The 23022-nt window shown below is 40.3% G+C and overlaps 2 protein-coding genes across 2 annotated transcripts in view; both read right to left on the bottom strand.

Moving 5' to 3' along the window:
* Positions 1-1499: 1499 nt before the first annotated feature.
* Positions 1500-14796, bottom strand: lrguk (leucine-rich repeats and guanylate kinase domain containing). Its single transcript, XM_034133575.1, has 21 exons — positions 14561-14796; positions 14354-14389; positions 14127-14228; positions 13856-13937; positions 13652-13752; positions 13292-13373; positions 13023-13147; positions 11684-11827; positions 11400-11480; positions 11052-11138; positions 10780-10886; positions 9993-10112; positions 9193-9289; positions 7075-7188; positions 6667-6868; positions 5664-5777; positions 5096-5247; positions 4797-4885; positions 4393-4455; positions 2933-3051; positions 1500-2589 (listed from the first exon to the last, which is right to left on the bottom strand). The coding sequence occupies exons 1-21, from the start codon at positions 14690-14692 to the stop codon at positions 2375-2377; spliced, it is 2364 nt and encodes a 787-aa protein (XP_033989466.1). The 5' UTR covers positions 14693-14796; the 3' UTR covers positions 1500-2374.
* Positions 14797-16322: 1526 nt separating this feature from the next.
* exoc4 (exocyst complex component 4) overlaps positions 16323-23022 on the bottom strand; it is a 112034-nt gene continuing 105334 nt past the window's right edge. The window contains exon 20 of the mRNA XM_034133411.1: positions 16323-18388. Coding sequence (XP_033989302.1) covers positions 18151-18388 — 238 coding nt within the window. The 3' untranslated portion in view covers positions 16323-18150. The remainder of the gene's footprint in view (positions 18389-23022) is intronic.

The following is a 23022-nucleotide window of genomic DNA, read 5'->3' as shown; positions in this document are numbered from 1 at the left end:
CAGGGGGTATAATTTAAAGCTGCTATTAAATACAATTCAAACACAGATTGTTTTTCATCTCTCTCTCAGGTTTAAGTCGGAGCTTTAATCTTTGATGGCAGATTGAAATGGAATGTGGAAATCGCTCTGGCAATGAAAGATTATCGTTGTATTAAACTCAAGCTGACTGCTGAAAATGACTGAATACATTACAGGACATTTCAGATTATATCTATTTTTACTAAATAGAAAAGTGTATGTTAACAGTTTTATTACTCAAGTTCCTGGTGCAGTATTAGACACAAAGGTGATATCTGCTCGGTGTCGTAATGATTGCTGTTATTTCTTTCCATTTATGGTAATTCTAACAAAATCCTCTCTGGAATGAAAATATAGATTCATGTTCTGTCTTTCTCTAGTTTATGTCTTACAAACATCATAACAAATACATTCACAACATCAGGCACTTAAGCTTTGAAACTGACAACGTGCTTCTGCATATCTCTCGCACAACGACTCTTTCCTGCAGACACAAATCTTAGATGCATGCAAGTTTTTGTTTCTCCCAGAAAACGTGATTTTCTTTTCTCTTTGGTGAAATATTGCTGAGTTAAGTCAAGATGACAGTGTGGGACATGTTTATTTTACAGCAGCTGGTGAAGGGAGGAAAGCGGTGTGTTGCACAGTCATACTGTATTCTGTTTTAACATTCTTTATGGGCGATGTTTTGTGATGCAGACACCTGCAGAGAGAGATGAATACAACTGTTGATATTACAGATAACTACTGAGAATGTTTAATGCAAGAGTTTCATTGCTTGTAACACATTTGTTTTTGTAAACATTAGGATTTTCTATATAGTTTTTTATATCCAGTAGCTCCCGTAGTCATTGAATCTAACACTGCAAACAGGTAGGAAAACAGACAGACAATTACAGGTGCAGACGCATGAAAAATAGATAGTAAGCAGAGAAATGAATGCATTGAGAGTAGATTGTCAGAGGGTGAATTTGCAAAGCTCCCAGTCGCTCATCCTCCCATCTCTACCTCATGTTATATATGCTCAAAGGCTGTGGCAAACCTTTATCATGCATATAGCTGTGTCCAGTGTTATGTTAAAGCACAGGGGGCCGACATGTTAGTCCATGATGAGCTTTAGTAAAGGACACAGACTGCAAAGTAAGTGGGTTGGACCCCAGAGGCCCAAAACACACTGTCTAGTTTCAAACTGCCAAATAAATATGACAGGGTTGCAACATCTGCTGCCTGAGAGGAAGACAGACAGTGATGGATGGCCAGGTGTGTTTTGCGTGGGTGCAGAATCTCTGCATACACAACACTGCCGGCAGAGGCACCAGCTAAATAAGCAAAGCATACATCTGTGACAGATGACAATTTCTATTTACTGTGAATCAAAAATGAACATTGTGCAAAATTCACAAACACACAAGTTGCATGGCTGTGTGCTACACATGCACACACAAACTGACAATGATACACAAAGTTGTTTGTGATGGCTCACTGTTTAATACCTGTCAACAACTTCCATATGAACGCATTTCCAGTTGAATAAATAATCCCATTAGAATAGATAAAGATTAATGTTGTATTTATCATCCAGTGACAAGAGCTCTATGCTGCATATGAAAGATCAGTATCCAGATGTCAATGGCAAACCCTATTTCATGAGATTACTAAACAGTGGGAAATATAATGCCACTTCACTGTCAGGAAAGTGTATGCTACATTCATAAAACATGACATGTACCACGCAGTTTGTACACATTCACTTTTCCAAGACAAACAGTCAGATCCTTTAGTCAAGAATGGAACATGTTATTTTGAAAACAAAATAAATAGTAAATAATAAACACAAATAGTGTATGAGCTCTAATCATAATATATGTCAACGCTACATACCTTAAGGCCTGTAAGCTAGTAATTTGAAAGAGGAAAATAACAACTTTGCCTATAATTATACTGAAGTCCCCTTCTATATATGGTCATTAACACCATCATTTACATAATATATAGCAAGTGCAGCAGATTCAGACGTGCTGTTGCACGAGTGACAGCTCACAGGAAAAGACTAGTGCTGACAGATGACGCCACAAGTGTTTGTCTTGGCTGTATCGCCATGTATCACACGCTGTGTAGTTTGTGTAAAGATAGCAACAAATGTGTGGTTTGCGGCCCTCTTTTAACTTTTGCAGGTACAGACCTTTGAGAGGAATGCTTATATTTGTTTGACGACTATAATGCATATATATTGATTGATCTAATTTCATCTGATTTTAAATGAATGTATCCTTCATAAAGCAGTTGCTTTGAGAAGCCTACCAGACTTTAAGATTCACAACTTTGTCAGTTGTCAGATAGTCTGAACCCTTAAGAGCTATCCCTCCCGGTCTACATCTCCGCCCTCCCCTCCTGCTGGGTGTGGGCTGGGTCTGGGGGACGTAGCCGGGCTTGGAGATGCAGGGGTCTTGCGCCCAGCAGGGATTGGTGGCAGGATAGGTTTGTTGTTGGATCCAGGACGTTTATCTGAGGAGGGAGACACGACCACATCTAGCAGATCTGTGCCTGGACGGGTGGCTTCTGGAGTTTGGTCTGAGGAAGGAAAGGGAATATTTTACTTGATGCAAGCACAGACCTGGAACCAGAACAACACATCTTTTGAACTTAGTTACTGACAGCTCACTTATCTTATAATCAATTGTAATAGTGGTCATTAAAAAACAATGAAGACTGTTTTTAAACTATAAATGAATTGGAATATGAGAAATATAGGAACATGTTAAAACTTAATGCAGAACAAGTGTACAAATGACTTGCTAAACTGTCTTTTCCCTGGCCTTTAGCTGCTCGTGAATCTCTCCTCTCTTTCCTACAGTATCTATTCATAACACATAAATGCCCTGAATTAAAACAAAAGCAAAAAAGCAGTAATAACCTTTGAGTGTTTCCAAGTTGTGTCCCAGGACAGATATGTCTAGCGGCTCCACTGAATCATTCAAGCCCCCAGCTGAACCGGGCACAGTCAGCGCGGAACTGGCACGAGACTCATCAGAGCTGCTTGTGAAAGGGAGGAAAAGAAGGGATGGAGGAAAAGACAAGCCACAGAGGGTGAGGGAAAAAGGGACAGACAAGGAGAGGAAAGGGAGGAAGACGTTCAGGTAGCAAGAGGTGTGATGTGTGCAGTGAAACCACAATTAGGTTGTTGAAGAGACCAGAAATTAAAGGAGGAAAAACGCCCAAAAATAGATAGAGGGGAGGTAATGCTTTAAGAAACTTCAGCAGAATGTGCTTATGGAAGCTTTATCATATTGCTGAAACCACCCGCAACTGACAGTACTTTTAAAAGTATTCCTCAATATCCAAGATCTCTCATTTGGGTTTGACTATTTGTTTTAAACTATCAAACCAGCAGGTATGTATTTCTGCCATTTAATTGACTAATTAAGACATGTCTGCGATGTTAATGTAGATGCATACACACAAGCAAGCACACTCTGACACAAACAGACATGTGTTTTTACAGTATAAGCAAAAAAAGCCTACCAGAGAAATACAAAAGCACCCTCTGTTTCTTTGAGACAGACCTGCACAAGTAAAGACACATCCCTATTAAGAGGGCAGCGAGAAAGATGTCTGGAATTTTTTATAGAAATTCTGAAGGGCTGAGTAATGCTAACGTTACAGACTGGGGGCACGAATCACTCACATCGTGTTGACAGAACTTTGGTGAAACTCACCTTCTGAGAACATGAAACAAATTCATTTTGACTCCACATTCTCTGAATCTAATGCATGTATCTTAAATGTCATCTTTTGCTAATTTGTAAAGGTGAAGAAATCTGTGTGTGCTTTTGCATTCACAACACACACACACCACACAAACTATTTCAAGGTCTGATTAAATCCATATTCGTGCAGTAAGCCTGTTTATTGAGAGTAAGTGTACACACAGGGGAGTCGAAAAAGCAGCAAAAACTCTAAAACCAGAATTTATTAGTGTGTGTATTTGTGTGTAAGCAAGTGTGTGCTGAGCATGTGCGTTCAGATTTGTCCTCACATATCCACCACCAGTAGAATGAGTTCTATAAAAGTGAACATATGTTTTTAAAAGCAGGCACAGGGAGCAAAGATAACTACAACTAAAGCAGTTTCTTGCTCCTAAATCTTCACATTGTTTTAATGAAACCATAAGGCTTGCTCTGGCTCATAATACACCGCATCTTAAATCAAAAAGCCATTATTATGAATTTAGAAACCATAAAGAGCGAAACCTTGTACAACTTTGAAGAAGGTATGATACATCTGTTTTTTTCATGCAGTAACCTCTGGCTGTACCGTTGACTGCATTAGTAGTGTGTGTGTAGATGAATTGTGCATTTGTGTGTGTGTTCTTACCTGCTGGCCTCATTCAAATGGGGATCAGGATTCTGCAGGGATGATGGTGCTGATTGAGCAGAGCTGAGAAAGAAAAATGGGATTCAATAATTGCTCTAAGTGACTATCAAGAATATGAAACATTCTTTTTTTACATTCATATCTTTTCATTCAGATGTGGATTAGTTATTAGTGGTGACAGGTATATTTTAGGACAACTGAGAAGAGAGTCACACTACACAAGCCCATCATATTAACAAACACTCAAATTCAAATAATGAGGCCACCTGCCACTTCACCTTCAAGGTCATACAATACCCTAAACAAACCATTTAGGACAAGTGCACAAATTAAACCAATTCAGCCCAGTGAAGTGTGCCCACTTGAAATTAATCATTGAGAGCAGCGGAGTACTTATGATGGACCTTTTGAAGAGCTGGCTGTAGACCCCTGGACTCTTCCCTACCATAGCCTCTCTCACCAGATGCTCTCGCCTCCGGATGGAAGCTAGCTCCTGCAGAGGAGAGGGAAGAGGAGGAGTAGAAGTGATAAAAGGAAGGGGAGACAAACAGGAACTTCAGGTGAGAAACAGTTGTCCATGTGAAGGGTGATTAAATGAGATAGGAGAAAGGAGGGAAAAGTGGAATATAGTGGGTCCAGGGAGCTTTGATGTTCGACAGTAAGGAAGATAAATTCATATTTTATATGACATATTGTTACTCACAACAGGGTTCTTCTGAGGGCTGAGCTCTGCCTGGATCTTGGTAAAATAGTTCCTGTAGGATGGATCTGACGGGTCAATAGGTGTGGCAGACTGAGATGCAAGTGCGCCGGATCCAGCCCTCGGTGAGGGTAGCTTCTCTTCGGGCTCGTGACCTGAGAGAGGAAGAGATGGACGGTGTATATCAATACTTCTTGGTAATACTGTGTATGATGGTAACAGCATACATAACATTCAGGCACAAAACGTATGTACAATAAAAGCAGATACACTGGATGACTCTTAGAGTCTGGCATGGGTCATGATACAAAATAATTCATTTTAACATCACATAATGAAACCCTTGACTGCAAAGCTTTCCAGAGCCACAGAAGATATTATGCATGTATTTGTCCTTACATTTCCTGTCACGTTCATTTTCTTTGGCATTTAAAAAAATGGTTGATTGCCCATTAAAAAAAAGGAAATTAAAAAAGCCTTGCAAGGTGCCCTGGACTGCACTATGCAGCCAGCGTCTTGCATCACAAAATAGTCTGCTAATGATGATCTGAACAAGCAATCAAAAACACACCATTGGAGGTGTTGTCAGGGGATCCTCTGTTGTTGTCTCCTTCTTCCTGCTCCTCTAGCAACAGGTACTCCTTCACAACCTGCCTCAGTGACTGGTAGGCTTCTTCCCAATCATCTATTCACACAAACAAGTGCACACACACACACACGCACACACACACACACACACACACACACACACACACACACACACACACACACACACACACACACACACACACACACACACACACACACACACACACACACACACACACACACACACACACACACACACACACACACACACACGACACAAAAAATGTGGTTGTGAACAGAGCCAATGCATCTCCCATCAAACAGTAATAAATCAAAGATATGGGGATGATGACCTTCGTGTAATGAGGCGCTAGCTAGCAGTGCATAAAAGTGATGAGGTTCCGCGCTCCCTGTATGTTCATCTCATTAAGAGAACAGCTAACATGTCTGAGTGCTTTCATGAGGGGATGATAAACACAGCTATTCTGCAGCTACGTGCCTTTAATGCATGTGGTAATTGGATTGAAAGTGTAGTATATGGATTTAAGTGAAGTGTGTTAATTTATCCAAGGCTACAGCAATGACACTTGGTTTGATCTAAGCCTGGGTAAGGCTCTTTTTTTAGCCCTGCCAGCAGCTACTTTAACAATCTGCAGGAGAACAGAGCGATCACAGCAAATATACCTTTTCTCTTACTAACATTATATCCAAAGGTTGAATAGGTAGAAAGAACATTTATCCCCTCTGAAGTGTTTTATTAGCTTTGAATAATAATTGTCAGTATCTTTAATTACAATTTGTACTACAATTAAAATTACATTAACTTAATAGTAAAATTAATCAGATTAGCCACTAAAGGATGTAAAATGATATTACTATCCTATGTAATGCACTAAACAACCTCATTCTGGATCAAACTATATAAATATATACAGATTTACGTCACAATTCAATTACTTGAATTGGAAAATGCTTCTTTGCCGTACCACAGGGGATAACATTATCGAAGAATCCCAGTCGTTGCCTGTTAGTATTTGCGTAGAGCTCTACACGTGACACCGCCATGTCTATCTGTGCTTGGGTGTAGAGATCCCGGCTTGTCAGGTGACCCATGTACTTATCCATTTGGGTGGGGATGAGCAGGATGTATCGAGGCTCAAAGTAGCTGTTCTTCAGACTGAACACACCCTGCGACCAAAGACAAACAGTTGGACCTTCTGTTACAATTAGGGTGTTTATATTCTGTATATTTCGCATGTGTTGTAAACCTGTAAGACTTTGTATGCATCCTATATCTCTGATCTTTAATCCACTCTCTGACAATCTACTGGCTTTAGACACATTTTTAACATATGGTGCTTGATGTACTCTCACTCAATATGTTCCATACGCACCTCCAGCTCCATATGCACACAGCAGGCCAGTCCCTCCCTGGCTACTTCCTCTATGGCCTCTCTGCTCAGACCGTAGCTGTGACCTCCGTACTGCATGGTCTGGATGAACTTACCCTACCAGTTACAAGGGGAAAGAAAGAAAGAGAGAACATTTTAGTGGACTGCTTTATTGTCCCATTATTCATCATTGTTACCACAGTCCGGAAGCTATTTTATCTTCTAAAGCGGACATATTTTTTGACAAAGTAACACAATCCCAGCATGTTCTATCAAGATTAACAACCTTTAGTCCTTTGCCCACCTGTGAACTGAACGTTTGACCTGGTGGTCAGGGCGAACTCTCTCCCTTTGTTACTCCTCACACATGACCCCTGACCTGTTGTCTGATGTTTAGCCAGGCAGTTTTCTTTGAAGAGTACATTTTAAAACACTTAAAATCCCTGAAGCAAAACATTCTTGTTCTTTGGTTTGTGGCATCAAAAGTAAAGGAATGTTGGTGTTATTCCCAAACAAAAGGAATAGCTTTTAGGACAAATGTAATTTTTGAGCATTGTTTTTAAAGTGTTTTCCATTGCTTTATTTTTCCTCTATTACTTGAGGTTGCTACATATGAAACCTCAGCAATAAGAGCAACAATAAAACTGGCCTGTCAATTAAATGTCCATATGTGGAACCAGTAGCAGTGAACTGTATGGCAACACGAGCCTAACTTGACGTTATTTTACAAAAAAAGGTTTTTACTCTGTCCCCTTCGCTTTTAAAACAGTATACAGTATGACTGACACTACATTATGAGAATATGTATAAAACACATTTACTGTGACTCACCGCATTATAATTAAGTGACTTTTTACCAATGATGTACTCTAGATACACAATGTGTCTTCTGAAAATACTAGGTCAAACAGGAATTAAGGTCCTTCAAAAATGTTTTGTATAATGGGCCTTCTTAAATGGGTAATTGAAAAGCACTCAAACAAACATGCTTCATATGATTCCATATTATCAGGGTTGGATTCGGTTCAGAACCAATTGCACAGCAGGTGTTCCTTCTATTTCCGTCATAGTAAGGAGTAAAATAAGTACAGGGGACTGTCTGCTGATTGGGGTTAATTGTGAACAGCCGCAAGAGGCAGGGTCAAGAGGTTATGATTGCATGCACTTAAAAAACACATGTGAGGTGAGGAGAAGTGAAAGAGGAAGAAAGCAGCTGACACATGAAAGGTGAGAGCATGTCGTGTAAAAAGGGAGGACAGGACGGCCATAAACCAAGTAGCTGACAACAGAAAAAGAAGAATGGAAAAATCAACTAGACGGAGAGGCAGACTGTAAAGACAACCTGGTCCACTTCCTCTGCACAAAAGGAATCAATTCCAGCATCAAAGGCAGCTCTGTGTAAATCATTACATGACCCAGACCTCCATCTATCATCCCCCAACACTCTTACATAACACACAGCTAGACAAGAGGGACACGATGGAGAACAAATGTGTCCAAGGCCGCAAAACCTCAGCACATATTTCTCCTACCCTGGTCTGATTAATCAGTTCTACTTGCTGTTGATTAACACTAATACAAACTAAGCATGTACATAAAAACAGACCCTAGCAGTTTCTGACCCTCTAATAAAAACAATGTTTTCATGGAAATGTTCCAATGCATTCTTTTGATTAAAAACCCATTCTTTATTAGTTGACTCAGACTAACAAATAATAGCATGGAAAATGTTGCAGGAGATGAGTCATCCATTAAGACATATTTCATTAATACAGCCGTTACACCTTATTAAAATGGCTCAATTCATCTGTGGTCATTTGAATATCAGTCAGTTAAAGTAAACTCAATCAATCCAAGTGAAAATTACTTATCTCAACCAGTCAAATCATTTTGGCCAGTGATTGGCTTGAATCAACCACAACAACAATAAAACATTGTTTTAAAACCTAGTGCATATTTAATTAACTTGTGGTGAGTATTCATTGATTTGCATGATAATGACACTGAGTGTACAATATTATTTTAAGTTCTGAATCATTTTAAAACGTGTATTTTGTTCTCAGTTGGTCACTCCCAGGGTCTGTGGTGTTAACAAAATCTCAACTAATGCAATGAACGCACCATGTGAATCATGTTCTGAAAATCTTCCTCACTGACAAAATGGTAATCAATTCCATCCTCCTCCCCGAAGTAAGGCCCCCTAGTGGTGTGACTGGTTCTGTGGAAAAACACACAGTACAGAAACAGTCTTGAGATTTCATAGAACATATTTAGCCCTATAATTGACGAGGTCTGCAACAACTTAAAAGAACCAGTAAAGGGGCCAATGAGCTGGGACAGGACCCTTGGGTTTCTGGAACATTTCAGTCCGTATTTTAGGATGTAGGTTATTTTCTATATTGCTGTACTGTTTTGGCCCCACATTTAATAGGTAGTGTTTGGGCACCTGGGACTACTATATACAATATATATATATATAATAATAATGTACATCTATATATATATATATATATATATATGTACATTATTATCTTCACAATGTCTGACCTTTCCTTTCATATATTCAGGAGCAGATGTTCTTTTTCAAAAAGTTATGAACCTTTCTTCATATTGACACTTGAAAGGGTTGCTTTTACTACAGTAAGAATCGTTGCTACCATTTGCAGATATGTGCAGCTTAAGAGCTAACCAGACTCAATACAATTATTGTTTTTCTTTTTCATACCACTAATACTTTTAAGAAAACTGTACATAACACCATTTCGTTTCTTAAAAAAACACAGAGCAGATCAATTATTTCAACATTTAATGATTATGTAATGTGGATTTTCTATTTATTTTTCTATATTTTGTGATTTAATTTAGGATCCCTGCAAGTACTGTGACAATGCATGACAAGTGACATGTGTACAGAAACTGACCCATGGGCAAAGTATTCGTTCAGCTCCTGACACAGTCTGTGAGTCAGCTCTCTCTTCCCACAGCCCTGAGGACCAGTCAGAACCAGCATAGGATATGGAGAGTCTGTAGTAGGCATAGTACTGTTGGAGACACACACACACACACACACACACACACACACACACACACACACACACACACACACACACACACACACACACACACACACACACACACACACACACACACACACACCACACACACACACACACACACACACACACACACACACACACACACACACACACACACAGGTTTCTGATATAATTTACAGGTATGATCTCTTTGAGATGAGTTGAGTATAACCTTGAAGCAAGAGCACCAACTTCTCCAGTTGTGAGTTGTGCTCAGTCAATATGAAGAGGAGCCCTGTAGGGCAATATGGATGTGCTCTTTCTAGGAAGCACAGGGGAGAACGGTGAATTGAGTGTAGCTGCAGCATTTTATTTGCTGATGATAGATGTTTTCAAAAAAAGTGCTGATGCATGAACTAATTATTTTCTTTTAGGGAGTAGAAAATATGAGCAACACAGAAACACTGCAGATAAATGCTGCACATGCTGTAAATGTTTATAATTATAACTAATCAACACATTTGACTTTAACCCTCACATTCAGTTCTTTTAACACATTCAATAAAGAGTTAACTCAATTCACTGGGTGGTTTTGTTTGAAGCTTAATATGCAGAAAGAAAGCAGAGGACCATTCAGAGGTTATCATAGTTACAACACAGTATTTGGACCGACCTGTCATATAGCACCTGAGGCTGCATCAGCTGATACACCAGGTGGGTCATGTGATCCCGGGCTGCTACCACATCCAAAGGAGGGTCAAACTGGTTTACTGATGACACCTGGGATGTAAGGAAAGTAATAAAGTGTCGTAAGCAACCTCTGATGCATGGTAGAGATTAGTGCAGAATGCTGATAGAACATGGTCAGGTATTTCGAAACTGTATGTCTGCTGTGAAAACAGATCCTCTGGTCAAGAAATAGTAAATAGTTATGTTTATTTATACCTTTTCTTCAACAGTGACTTTCTCTTGGTCCAGCACAGTCAGATGTTGGAGGAGGAAGATGACTGCCAGTCTGTAATCGGGCTGATCCTGCAAATTACAGTCACATAGTAGTATAACAAAAAAACATATGATAAATATGTACTTGAAACCAACTCTCATCAATTTTGAAATGCCACATACAGGTGGAGTTCATCATAGAGCCTTAAGTACTAACAGACTTGGTACAGAAACAAAAGAAGAGAAGAAGCAGGGAAAAAGGACATCTTTCAAAAACTGTATACAGTATATCAACATATAAAATAAATGTTCTCATATCAGAACCATGTGGTCAATAAAGGGTTAGGTTACCTGTACAGGGTTTCCCACTAGGTTGAGGTCCCTCAACAGGAAAATATCATGAATGTGCTTGCACTCCTGAATTTCACTGATCTGTAACAAAACCACATGTTCATCCAGTTTATTCGTAGTTATTAAATTAGGAAACATGTTGAGTGTGAAAGTACAATTTCAGTCAATTAAGTGAAAATATGCATTTATGTCTGAATTTTTAACCCATACAATAAATGAGCTTAATCACATGTCAGATTTTTGGTGTTGAGATGTTTTTTTTGAAGATTCTCAAAGATCAATACCATATTTTTCTCCAGATTGATGGAGCCCAGCAGGTGGAGATTGAGGAGCCCAGACAAGCTGGTGATGCGGTTCAGAGACAAGTCAAGAACCTGCAGACACTTCAGATTCTCCAACCCTTCAATCCTCTCCAGCTGGTTTCCCCTCTGGACACAGAACGGAAAGAGAACACATTTAAAGAAGCGAGTACGTGATATTCATGAATATGCACACATACCTAAGTGGATTCTCACCCACTGTTCTACTTCATATAAAGCCAACAGTTCCCACTTATAAATATTAAGGACGTGCTACGGTCGCTCTGCAGGTTGCCTGAACCTTCTTTCCCCTCAGTGCTGAGTTGAGTGGCAGGCCTATCTCTCTCTGCTAAATCCTGACAGGTGAGGACTGACAGCCAAACAGCTGGCGAGGTGCTAGCGCAGCACGCTAACCAACTAAAGAACCAGACCTAGGAACTCCTCCCTTGTCGGGGTCCCCAGCCTGCCTCTCACTCCATTCCACTGACTGAAGTTGTTATCCACCCGTCTGGCCACACCTCGTCCTGCTCTTGCCAAGCATGTTGCCTGGCAGAGGGTAGCTGTCAGAGGGCTGGGTGACGGTGCTGTTCCCTGGAAGCTCTGGGTCAGTGCAGTGATGGGCAGGGAAACGCGCTGACAGGGTTATGCTGTTGAGGGAGCCAGCATGTGAGGAAGTGGGGTCAGGGATGGGATTGGATGGATGCTGGATGGACAAGGTATGTGTGACTGTGTGTTTGTGTCTGTGTATGTGTGTGTTTGTGTGTGGTGAACTCAGTCCAGGCTCACTCAAACACCAACAGCTGGTCCCAAAGCAAAGCCACAGACAGGGGCACACACAGCCAGACCGATGGCTGCCGACAATGAGGAAACACTGATAAAGGACAGAACATGCATGTGTGCACAATTACACACACTCACAAACACTCACACACACAGAGAGAGTGAGACAGAGAGATAGGGAGAGAAGAGAGAGAGAAAATGCCTGCTGTTGGACCATATGGTGATTCTCGATCAGGGGGCCAAGGTTTTACTGAATGTAAAAATTCAGCCAAAAACAGAGACATACAGAGAAAGACAGAGGGGCCAGAATACAGAGGCAAACATACATAGGTGAGATTTAGCATACATTGAGTAAAACATACATAAAAAGAGAGAATAACTCTACTGTGGGTGTGGAGATGATATAAAGACAACACAACAAGCTCTGGCAAAGACAGACAAACTATGTGTATGTCTGTGCCTGAAAGAACTGTGTGTATGAATTGTTGTGTTGGAATTAGCATTGTGTTGGTCATACTTCTGACTGTTATAGAGGAGCACCTACCAGGCAGAGGTGTGTGAGAGGCAGGCTGTGCAGGCCGCTGATCCTCGAGATCTTGTTCTGTGCCACGCTGAGATGGGTGAGCTTGAAACATTGCTCAAGACCAGTGATCTCACTGAGACTGTTGTCTAAGTATGGGTGTGTTAAAAAATAATCACAAAAGGAACATGCAGTTGAATATAATGCATTTGTTGAAAAGATGCAAAGACAAAGAGAGAGGAAGTGTGCAAGTTCAAGTGCATATGGATGAATGTAAGTCCTTATAAGGATACAATCCAGATCAAGATTACAAAGAGATGAATAGGCTGACAAATCCTCCATTTTTGTTATACGGTTGTGGGAGAAATTGACCTCCTGAAAAAAAAAGCAGAACAATATTAAAAAAGTGTTCATTACATTTCACTGAAGTAATTATTTCCGACTGAATTGATGGAGTATGTAAAATAATTTTCGAATTCACTAAAGTCCACTGTCGTTCAAGGGCAGTTAATGCCTTATACGCATATTCAAAGAGACTACAGATGGTGGGCCATGGAAATTCATTCCTATCTGGAGGGAATAGCGAGAGAAGGTAAAGCCCAAGCCGCCCATCAAATGTGGTCTTATCCTGTCAGCTCAAGGTCCTGCATTACTTTTAGGTTCATGGGGGGCTGGAATCCAAAGAAGCTGGAGATTTCGTTGTGAGAAGCATCCAGAGTGACGAGGTAGGGCATGTGGCTCACACAGGATAAATCTGGCAGTTGAGAAAAGTGAGAGCAGTTGAACATAGGATAAAGACAGCAACAGAAGAGTAAACATATTACAATGTAAATACATCTTTAATAAAGAATAATCACCTTTAATTTTGTTATGTGGCAGTTCCAGCATTTCAAGGTGGACATACTTGGATAAAACCGAGACGTCACTGAGATCTTGACTCTACAATAAGAAAAATACAACTTCTGTTAAATAAATGTGCCTCAAAAGAAACTGCAAGGATAGCGGTTAACATAACTATAACATAATGTGAATGCACACTGATTTGAAATGTCAAATGATTCAAATGTCTTGATAATTCAGACAATCTACATACATAAAAGCTTGACTATTTATTTGACAAACACTTACAGGCAATGACAGGTGGTGGTACAAATGATGCAGCCCAGAGCCAAAGCGTCCAAGGTTGGACACACAGCTGGAGACCACCTCAGCATTTAAAACACCTACCTTCTGTAAACATAAACAGACTAAACGTAAAGCTTTATTAGAATACACACACACACGCTTAATATGGATGCACAAATTGCACAAATTGCAAACAAATCCAACCATTTGACCTTGCTATGTTCTTTTACCTGCCCAGACCTCTTGTGCAAGGTAACCTGCTTTATCTGTGGCATAAGAGAACACATAAGGGGTTTAATTGAAACTGCTCTTACTTTTTGTCATGATGAAAACAATAAAAGAAAAGAAACAGTTCAACAACAGTGTTTCTAATAAGTATGACAACAAAACACATGTTTCTTATTTAGTTTAAGCAGCTAAAGTAGCGTTATCCTTACCTCCATGTCTCTGTTTTCCTCTAGCTCCTGGCAGCCCGGAGCCTCTGCCGGGAAGGTGGCACTGTGGGACCCTGGGGGGGGGCAGCAGCTAGGCGACGCTGAGGACAACTCTTCACTTTCTGTTTCCTTCATTATTCCTTAATGAAAACTCGACAAAGTCTGACTAAAGACTTACTGAGAAGCAGTCAACGCGCGCACTTAGTGTTGCAATTAAATAAAAAGTACGAATATCCGTGTTCCTGTTAGCTAGTAAGTTAGCTTTTCACATTAAGCACGCGCCCTCGTAACTAGGCAACGCTAAAACGAGTGCAAAATGAAAGGAATTGTGGGTCATGTAGTTTTCCCGCTCCAAAAGGAGAAGGGGGAAACAACCATTCGTGTTTGAAGAACTCAGATACTTAAGAACTTAATATAAATACTACAGTTAACTTAAATACACTATTATAACATCAGAATTTGGTACTCATTTATTCAGATTAGCCCATTTCAGAATCGTATTATGTGTTTTGATTATAATTATTTATGCTTTGTAATTGTTATCCAGGTGGTAAAGCTGCAGCCAATTTAAATGCCTTTGTGTAGTGCAGGGTAGCTTGTGAAATGTACTGTAACTAACGTATTTTTTTTAAGTGTTAATTATATTTCACATCATTAATCCAAATCTGCAAAGTAACTAAAGATATTCAATAAATGTAGTGGAGCATAAGTACACAATTTACCTCTGAATTGTAATGGAGTAGAAGTACAAATCCCTCAAAATTGCAATTAAGTACAGTAGGCCTACTTGAGTAAATCTACTTAGTTACTTTACTCCACTGGAAAAAAACACTTACATCTCCAAATCCTCCTGGGATAGCTGCAATGTGTTACCAGCCCTTTAAGGGAAAAAAACATGTATAACATAAAAAGCTCACCTTAGCAGTATTTACTTGACATGCATTCCCAAAAGGAACACAATTCACCTTCAAGGCCTACATTGTTAAATAAAACCAAATGCAATATTTTTTTTTACATATGGCTATTTAGAAACAAATAAATAGTACTACAATGTATATAAACATTACTGACGTGTTTAGAGATTTCCAATTTTGTATAATACATATCAGCTGCAGGGTCATACCGTTTCTTACATTTGGATTTCGGCTTCAGGAGTCCATGACAGTTAGCACTATTAATAACATAGAGGCTGTGCAAACATCACACTAGACTGTACCGACAAATATGGATGTACACCCACAACTCAGGGCTTCAGGTGGGCTTCAGGTGGTGTGTTGTCTGTGTTTGTTTTCCTGACTCCAATATGCTGCACTTCATGCTTCAAACCATGTCAGACAACACATCACAGCTGTCAGGTAAAACACCTCCTCCAGCGTTGGTCTCACTAATACTGTATGACATAAGGTGGAATCAGTAAAGTCTCAGATGCATCAAAACAGTGATGGACTGTGCTGTCATGAGAGGAGAGGTGTTACTGTGTGAAATACAGGCGTGTGGTGCAGTGGGTTGTGCGTTGGTGCTTCGGATCAGGGGGTCACAGGTTCAAACCCCACTGCAGTCAGCATGTCGTTGTGTCCCTGGGCAAGACACTTCACCCCAAATTGCTCCTGTGGGGATTGCCCACAGTATTGAGTATGTAAGTCGCTTTGGATAAAAGCGTCTAACAAGTGACATGTAAAATAACTCCTGTCAGCTGTGCTTCCCGCAATGAAAAATATGAGAGTTATTCAGCTAAGGAAAAACACTGTACAATATACACAATCTGTGAATTTGAAGCTTTTATTTTTTTTCAGTGTATTAGAGTATGCATAAACAAATCACATGGGCTTGATTTAGACTAACATGAGAGCATTTCTAAGATAACAGCAGAACAATCATGTTTAAACTTTTCCAAGACTAAAACATTTCGATGTATAGCTTTCAATACATTCTTTCTTGAAACAAAGACATGACTCTGTGCAAAACAAAGGTCCATTGCCAAGGAAAAGTGAGATAGAAAGGCAGATAAACTCAGTTGTGCTTCTAAATTACAAAATGAACCCTAAAGTACATTTCATTATTGAATAAAAAGCAATGGCAGCAGGAGTGTTTCACATTTACATATGAAGTATGCCCAATACATAAGCCTTCTGGACCTTTAGACGTTATATGTGTGCAGTGGGAATCTAGTATAATAGTATCCATGTGTGACATGACACAGTTGGTTAACATTGTATTAAAGTTTCTCATGTATAACCTTACAAAAGTAGCTAACAGCTGAATGAGCAGATTTGAGAATTAACACCAAGTGTACGTTTCAGAGTGGTAGGCAAACCCCTCAGCAGCCCCGTGTTGTTTTCCCATCGATCCCAGCCTATGTGTCATTATGATGGATTGCTTTGTGGGCTTCGGGGAGACCAGCGCCGGGCCTGCCGTATTGACAAGGCTCCCATACTCAGCTCCCGCTCTCGTTAAGCACTTCTCACCCAAGTTAATGAACAAAAAACACGGAGGGTTGCAGGAAGGGGGAATGATTTGTGATCGTCTCTTGAGTTTATACGTTTGGTTCACTTTAGAAGACTTGAGGACAAGTGGTGGGGGAAGCAAAACAAAGATTCAGAACTGTATTGTTTCAGCTATAGAGCTAGTATGACTGAGGAAATGTATTCTTAAACACGTCTTGAAAACATTCCTTCCACTGTGGTATGGACTTGAAATATAATAGTTTAAAAAAAACATATTCCTGATTTATAGAAGGATGAAACTCACAACTTTCCACAGGAGTTTACTGGACAAACTATGAGAAAAAAAGACAAATAAAACAGATTTTTCAACAGCCATAGATATGATACAATTCTCAGCTAGGGAAATCTTTGGGGACAAACCGAAAATTGTCAGCAGGCGGAAGATGTGGCCTCATTCAGACGGCCTAATCTGGCATCTGTTATTGTAGACAGAATCAGTAGGCCCATGGGGCTGCCAGGAGAGGAGAGATAGAGGTATAATTGAGAGCAGCAGTTTAGATCTAATAGGAAAATGAGATGAGATGGAGCCCAAGTTCGGGGGAGAGTCCAAGACAATCGCCTTTTTATCTGGAGCTGGAGTCATGGTCAGTGGGGGACTGTTAGTGTCTTTTTTCTTTTTAAAAGTGTCAATTGATATAGGTGACCTTATGTGATAACATGCATAACAAACTAAACTTGCAAACTTTGCAGTTGTGTTGGCTGTCACCTCACTTCCCAATTAGAGTAAGCCAGAGCTGCATACACTGAGATATATTTAGATATATTTGACAAGCCCAGAGTTGGAAGGTGTATCTGTGTCAACCCTCTAACTGTAGTACATGTTTATAATGGATGAAATGGAGAGGACATATTTCTGGTCAAAAGATTTCACACATTATGATTTAAATCTCGAGCAAGCCTTTATTTCAATGTTTCCTAACCCAATTCCTAAATATGCCCTCTCCTGCAAGTGTTTGCCCTTTAACTCCTTACTCTTGCATGACCCAATTATCTGCTGCACTTATTCCTGCCAGACAGATCTGAAGGAGCTGAAATAAAAATGTGTTTCCCGGTCATCGACCCCCTAGTGGACCCAGTTGTGTTTCATCTTTACACCGTAGTGATCTTCTTGTCCTTGTTGGCCTGTTTGATGGCGGCCTGCTCACAGATGATCTCCTTCAGCCTCTGCAGACGGACGTTCTGGGTGCTCAGGTCCCCTACCCCCGTCTGGCTGCGATGGAGCAAGGACAGGGCATTGATGTACTCCAGCTCCGTGTAGCGCACACCCTGGTCCACCACCAGGTTCAGCAGCTCATCTGCAGTGTTGTACAGCATCTCATAGTACTGCCTGGATGGACAGATGAGAGGAAAGGGGGGTTATGAATAAAGAAAATGAGTTGAGAGAGCAGCAAAGCAGAGAGAATGATAGAAAATAATGGGGAGAGAAAGAAAAAAAAAAAGTTAATAACACTTTGTATTCCTCTTTGCATTATTCCTTTGCCGAATCAAAAGGAGCAGCAACAACAAAGGGGAAACACAAAAGCCAAACTAACTGCTGTTGCTGTCAAGCTCAATTTTCTTAGAATGAACTTCAAGGACCGCACCAATGGGAGCTGAAGTTAGAGGGAAAACATTCACCGGCAACAAACCACTGAGACCGTTTTAATGAAACACTGTTGACAGAGCCAAAGAGGAAAGAGGCGTGTGTAGAATTAAAAGGTCTTTAACCAGGAACTGATCCACAATGGGCCATTTGAAAAACACCATGAAGTACATACTGACAACGAAAGCATGTTGGGGAATATAATACACATTTTCAACTGCCGACTAAAACATTATACGTAAAGGTCAAAAAAGGCAAACAGAATGGAGGAGAGATTGTGTGTATTTGTTTTATATATTCTGTCAGTATTTATTATTGAATATCTAGGGGCAGACCCCTTGTGAATTTTGGATGTTATATTCGTTGAAATCAATTTACAGTGGAGTATACTAGATCGCTATATGGATTGTAGTATGAAGGTAGCTTCGGATAAACGAAGGAAAATACAACTTGGAGAGAAACTGGAGGTAAGGTAATGTGCAGGAGTGTGTTAGGATGCAGGAAGGACAATTATTATTTGCTCGGGGGCAGAACAGGTCAAATATCGAAGAGAGTGTTATAGTGTGTTTGTGTCATCCAGAAAATAAACCACACACAGAAACGTAGGCACACACTAGAATATATTTCATCACTGTGTGCCCCTGGCTAAAGGAGGAATCCCATCCTCTGAAGATACACTCAATGTTAACTTCCATTATGTTGTGTATACAGCCGAAACAAGAGGGAAAGAGGTGCTACAAACACAATATGTTGTGTCATGTATGCTTAATATGAAAAGAACATCCGACATCAAGGTCTATTCAGCATGCTAAGAAGCTATTTGTTTTCATTCATTTTTGTACGATACTAAAATCAATAAGGTGGCTCCTCGAAATTTGCTTCAGTTGGGTAATTCAACACAGTGGAGATGAGGTCTGTGTTCATTTTTGTGTCAATATTACATTGTTGTTGCGTGGTAATTCAGTTAATGATGTCCTTTTTGTATGGAAATGGATGGGAACCAATGGAGGCCTGCAGCGATAGGAAAATAATCGTATTTCTAAGCACAGCAGCATTGTTTCCAAATTGGTTAGCCATGATGTAAAAAGTAAATGTGATTTAAAACAACTGGTAAAACACTTCTCCCTCCTTTTTTTTTGTGAGTCATGACCACAATAGCTGTGTTTAGCTTTTGATGCTGCTTGATCAAAACTGGTGTGACCTAGACTCAACACTGTGCCTAAACACCTCCTGCATCGACACAGAGGAGGACTGGAGCAGCTTACATGCTGCTCACGCTGCTCCTCCTGGGTACACATGCTGTTATGGCTCCCAGTGTAACAAGAGTGGCAATATATGCATTCTAATGAGCTTGTGTCTGCTTGTGACGCTGAAAACGCTCACAAAACAGTTTCAGGCAAAATAACTTTTCTTTTCCGAGCAATAACTAGTCATTTTGGCCAAGGTCTGATGCCGGCTACTAAGCAGTGGCTCCTGCTGCTTTGCTGTTCAGTGGAGAAAGATTATTGTACCTTTGATATTCTGAGGCATGGAGGTGTTGAGGTTGAAAAATAAAACATATTGAGTCCAGCTGTTTTCAAATCTATCTTTATAAGACAGCAGCGAAAGAGTGATTTATATTTTAGTCCATCAAAGCATCTGGAGAGAGAGGGTTAAGCTCTCCATTGTGCCAGAGGAAATAAATGGATTTGAATCTTTAGTGATTTCTGATATGGCTCAGTAAAAAGACACTTTGGTAAGAAAATATATTTTTATCTCATCTGTTTAGCTCCATCACCCATCCAAGACCCATTCCCTTCTTGAGATGATCATACTCAATGCTAACAAGGCCCTAATGAGCACTCTGGGAGCTTCTGTTCCAAGGTGTTTTATGTGCTGTCATTTTAGAGATCCAACCGTACAAAAAGACCAGGGAAAAGTAATGGAGGGGTAAAATGAACGAGATAGAGAGGGAGAGATACAAGGAGAGAGAAAGAGTGATGGCTGAAGAGATGAGTGAGGAATAGAGGTGAATAATATCTGTTTTTTGGCCTTCCCCTGACAAGAAACGCCCTTGGTCATCGAAGCATTTGCATTCTGTCTCATTCTCAATCCGGCTCTCTATTCCTCTCCAAGGTCTTGTTCATTTTTCCATCCTTGAGCTCAGTTCATGAATACGCTTGTCAATATTGATGAGGGTCACATTGGTTTACTCCTTTACCGGGGAGACAGTATAAGGCGAAAGAGTGGGAAATGATGGCTCCCACGTGTGGTTTTATCTTATAATGTATTTTCTGCAAATGTCTAAATGTTGGTGCCATTGAATGTGTCTCTGCTTTGTTTAAGTGTCGGCACATTTAACTCAGAAACAGCACAACACCTAAAAACCAAAGCATTACCATTTCTTTCCCTAGACCCGGCGATTAACTGCACGCTCGAGGCAAATTGTCTCGTTATATGATCTAATGGGAAGAAAACAAACCCAAAAGAAAACACACATTGCTTTTGTTTAGGGGAGAAGCTTTGAAAAGAAGGCTACCCTCATTCAAAAATACCTCCTCAGATCTCAATGGGAAGCAGCTTAGGAGGGGAAAGAAAATGATGATTTTGAACATAGCAATAAATAGGAGTAAACTGCACCTGACTACCTGAGACTGATTGTAAGTAGATGTGAGTGAATAATTTGTGTAAACAGTTTGTTGTTCTCCTTTCTACACTTACTTGCTATGGTACAAAGACATGCAGTTAGGTTGATTTGAGAGGCTAAATTGCCGGTTACTGCAGTGTGTTTCGATATATGTCCGCCCTTTGATTTATTGACTATCTTTCAAAGGGGCATCACCCAATGTGAGTTGGGACCGGCTGTGGGTTGTGTTCAAATAATAATGTCCATAATTGTAAAACTTAAATAGAAATAGTTCCCAGTACCAATCATCTCCAAGTTTTTGTTGCAGGATTTTTAAATGTAGACTGACTGAGAAGTGTGTAAGCTCAGCTCCCCGTTTCATTTAAGAAAACCCAAGGACAGAAAATTAACAAAAGACAACAAAAAAACATCCCTGCTGAAACTGAAATTATGACTGTGAGCACTTTCACAAACACCACATTCTGTTTTGACATTTTCCTCCAGTTGTTATAACTACTTGTCTAATAAAATAGTGAAAGTGGCTGGAAAGCTTTGGAATCAATCTGTAAAAGCAGCCGCCAAGTCAAAGTAAAAATAGCCCACCTCATCAGTGCTATAAAACAGGCCTTAAGTACAGAATAATAGCAACTATAATTCACCTGGCAGTGATGCATCTTGGAAGAATCCCACACAGGATCTGTTAAAAGCCGATCTACTGATGCTCATTTATAACTGATAATGGGACAATAAATCCACAGCTGTTTTTTCTGTAGCATCTAATAACAAGACAGTGTGCTAGGCTGTCAGCTAGCTCTGTGTGTGTGTGTGTGTGTGTGTGTGTGTGTGTGTGTGTGTGTGTGTGTGTGTGTGTGTGTGTGTGTGTGTGAGAGACCTGAAGACAGCTGGCAATCTGGCCTCTGTTCAGTATAAAGGGGAGGGGGCTGGCTCAGAAGTGTAAGGTGTGTTTGTGTGAAGATGTGTGTGTCTCTGAGTGATGTATGTTAGTGTGTGCTGAAAACACTTTCAAACAGTTCATTACCCGAGCAGTTGGAAAGCCATTTGCCAAACAGGGTAAGGGCTGTTAATAAGATTAAATCTCTCGGCACCCCACCATCAAGAAGGAACCCCCAGTGGCACACACGCTTACACACAAACATACACTTATTTTTATCAGTTTAAGAGGCAGCTGGTTAATTAAACCAACGTTCTTTTTCTAACAAAACCAAAGTGAATTGTTGTTTTGTCTCCCTCTGTGTCTTCCACTTTCACTGATTTGACCAATTTCCACCTGCTTCCACTAGAAGTCTCATCTATAAGAGCACTGCTTTAGTAATCAGTGTGTGTGTGTGTGTGTGTGTGTGTGTGTGTGTGTGTGTGTGTGTGTGTGTGTGTGTGTGTGTGTGTGTGTGTGTGTGTGTGTGTGTGTGTGTGTGTCAACATGCTTCCGTGGTGTGCTTTTCTATTAAGTTTTAATAAGCCACCCTCCTCCCTTTCCTTGTATACAAAGAATATGAAGTTCATTTATGATGCATGATGCAGCGTAGGCCAGACAGTTATGTATAAGAAAACAAAGGGAGAGCGGGAGGAAGAAGACAAAGACAGAGAGAGAAAAGAGAAGAAAAGCAAGAGAAAGACAAGAATCAGCACAATTTATTCTCCCTCATTTCAGACGTGTACAATATTAAGGCCATTAGAGGCTGCCTCTGTCAGCGCGTTTGGAACAACACGTTAGTTAGTGGGGGAGGGATGGGGGGAGGATGGGAGACTGTGGAAG

The sequence above is a fragment of the Trematomus bernacchii genome, unplaced genomic scaffold (assembly GCF_902827165.1).
Source record: "Trematomus bernacchii unplaced genomic scaffold, fTreBer1.1, whole genome shotgun sequence".
NCBI classification, from domain to species: Eukaryota; Metazoa; Chordata; class Actinopteri; order Perciformes; family Nototheniidae; genus Trematomus; species Trematomus bernacchii.
This window is presented reverse-complemented; position numbering and strand designations above follow the sequence as displayed.

What these genes read in the sequence shown, in the direction of transcription:
- lrguk (XM_034133575.1), bottom strand. Translation starts at nt 14,692, where the DNA reads ATGAAGGAAACAGAAAGTGAAGAGTTGTCCTCAGCGTCGCCTAGCTGC. An exon ending in TAGTGGGAAACCCTGTACAG is followed by an intron (nt 11,139 to 11,399) that starts GTAACCTAACCC and finishes TGTAATTTGCAG; the next exon opens with GATCAGCCCGATTACAGACT. An exon ending in CATTTGAATGAGGCCAGCAG is followed by an intron (nt 3,052 to 4,392) that starts GTAAGAACACAC and finishes TTTCACAAGCAG; the next exon opens with CTCTGATGAGTCTCGTGCCA.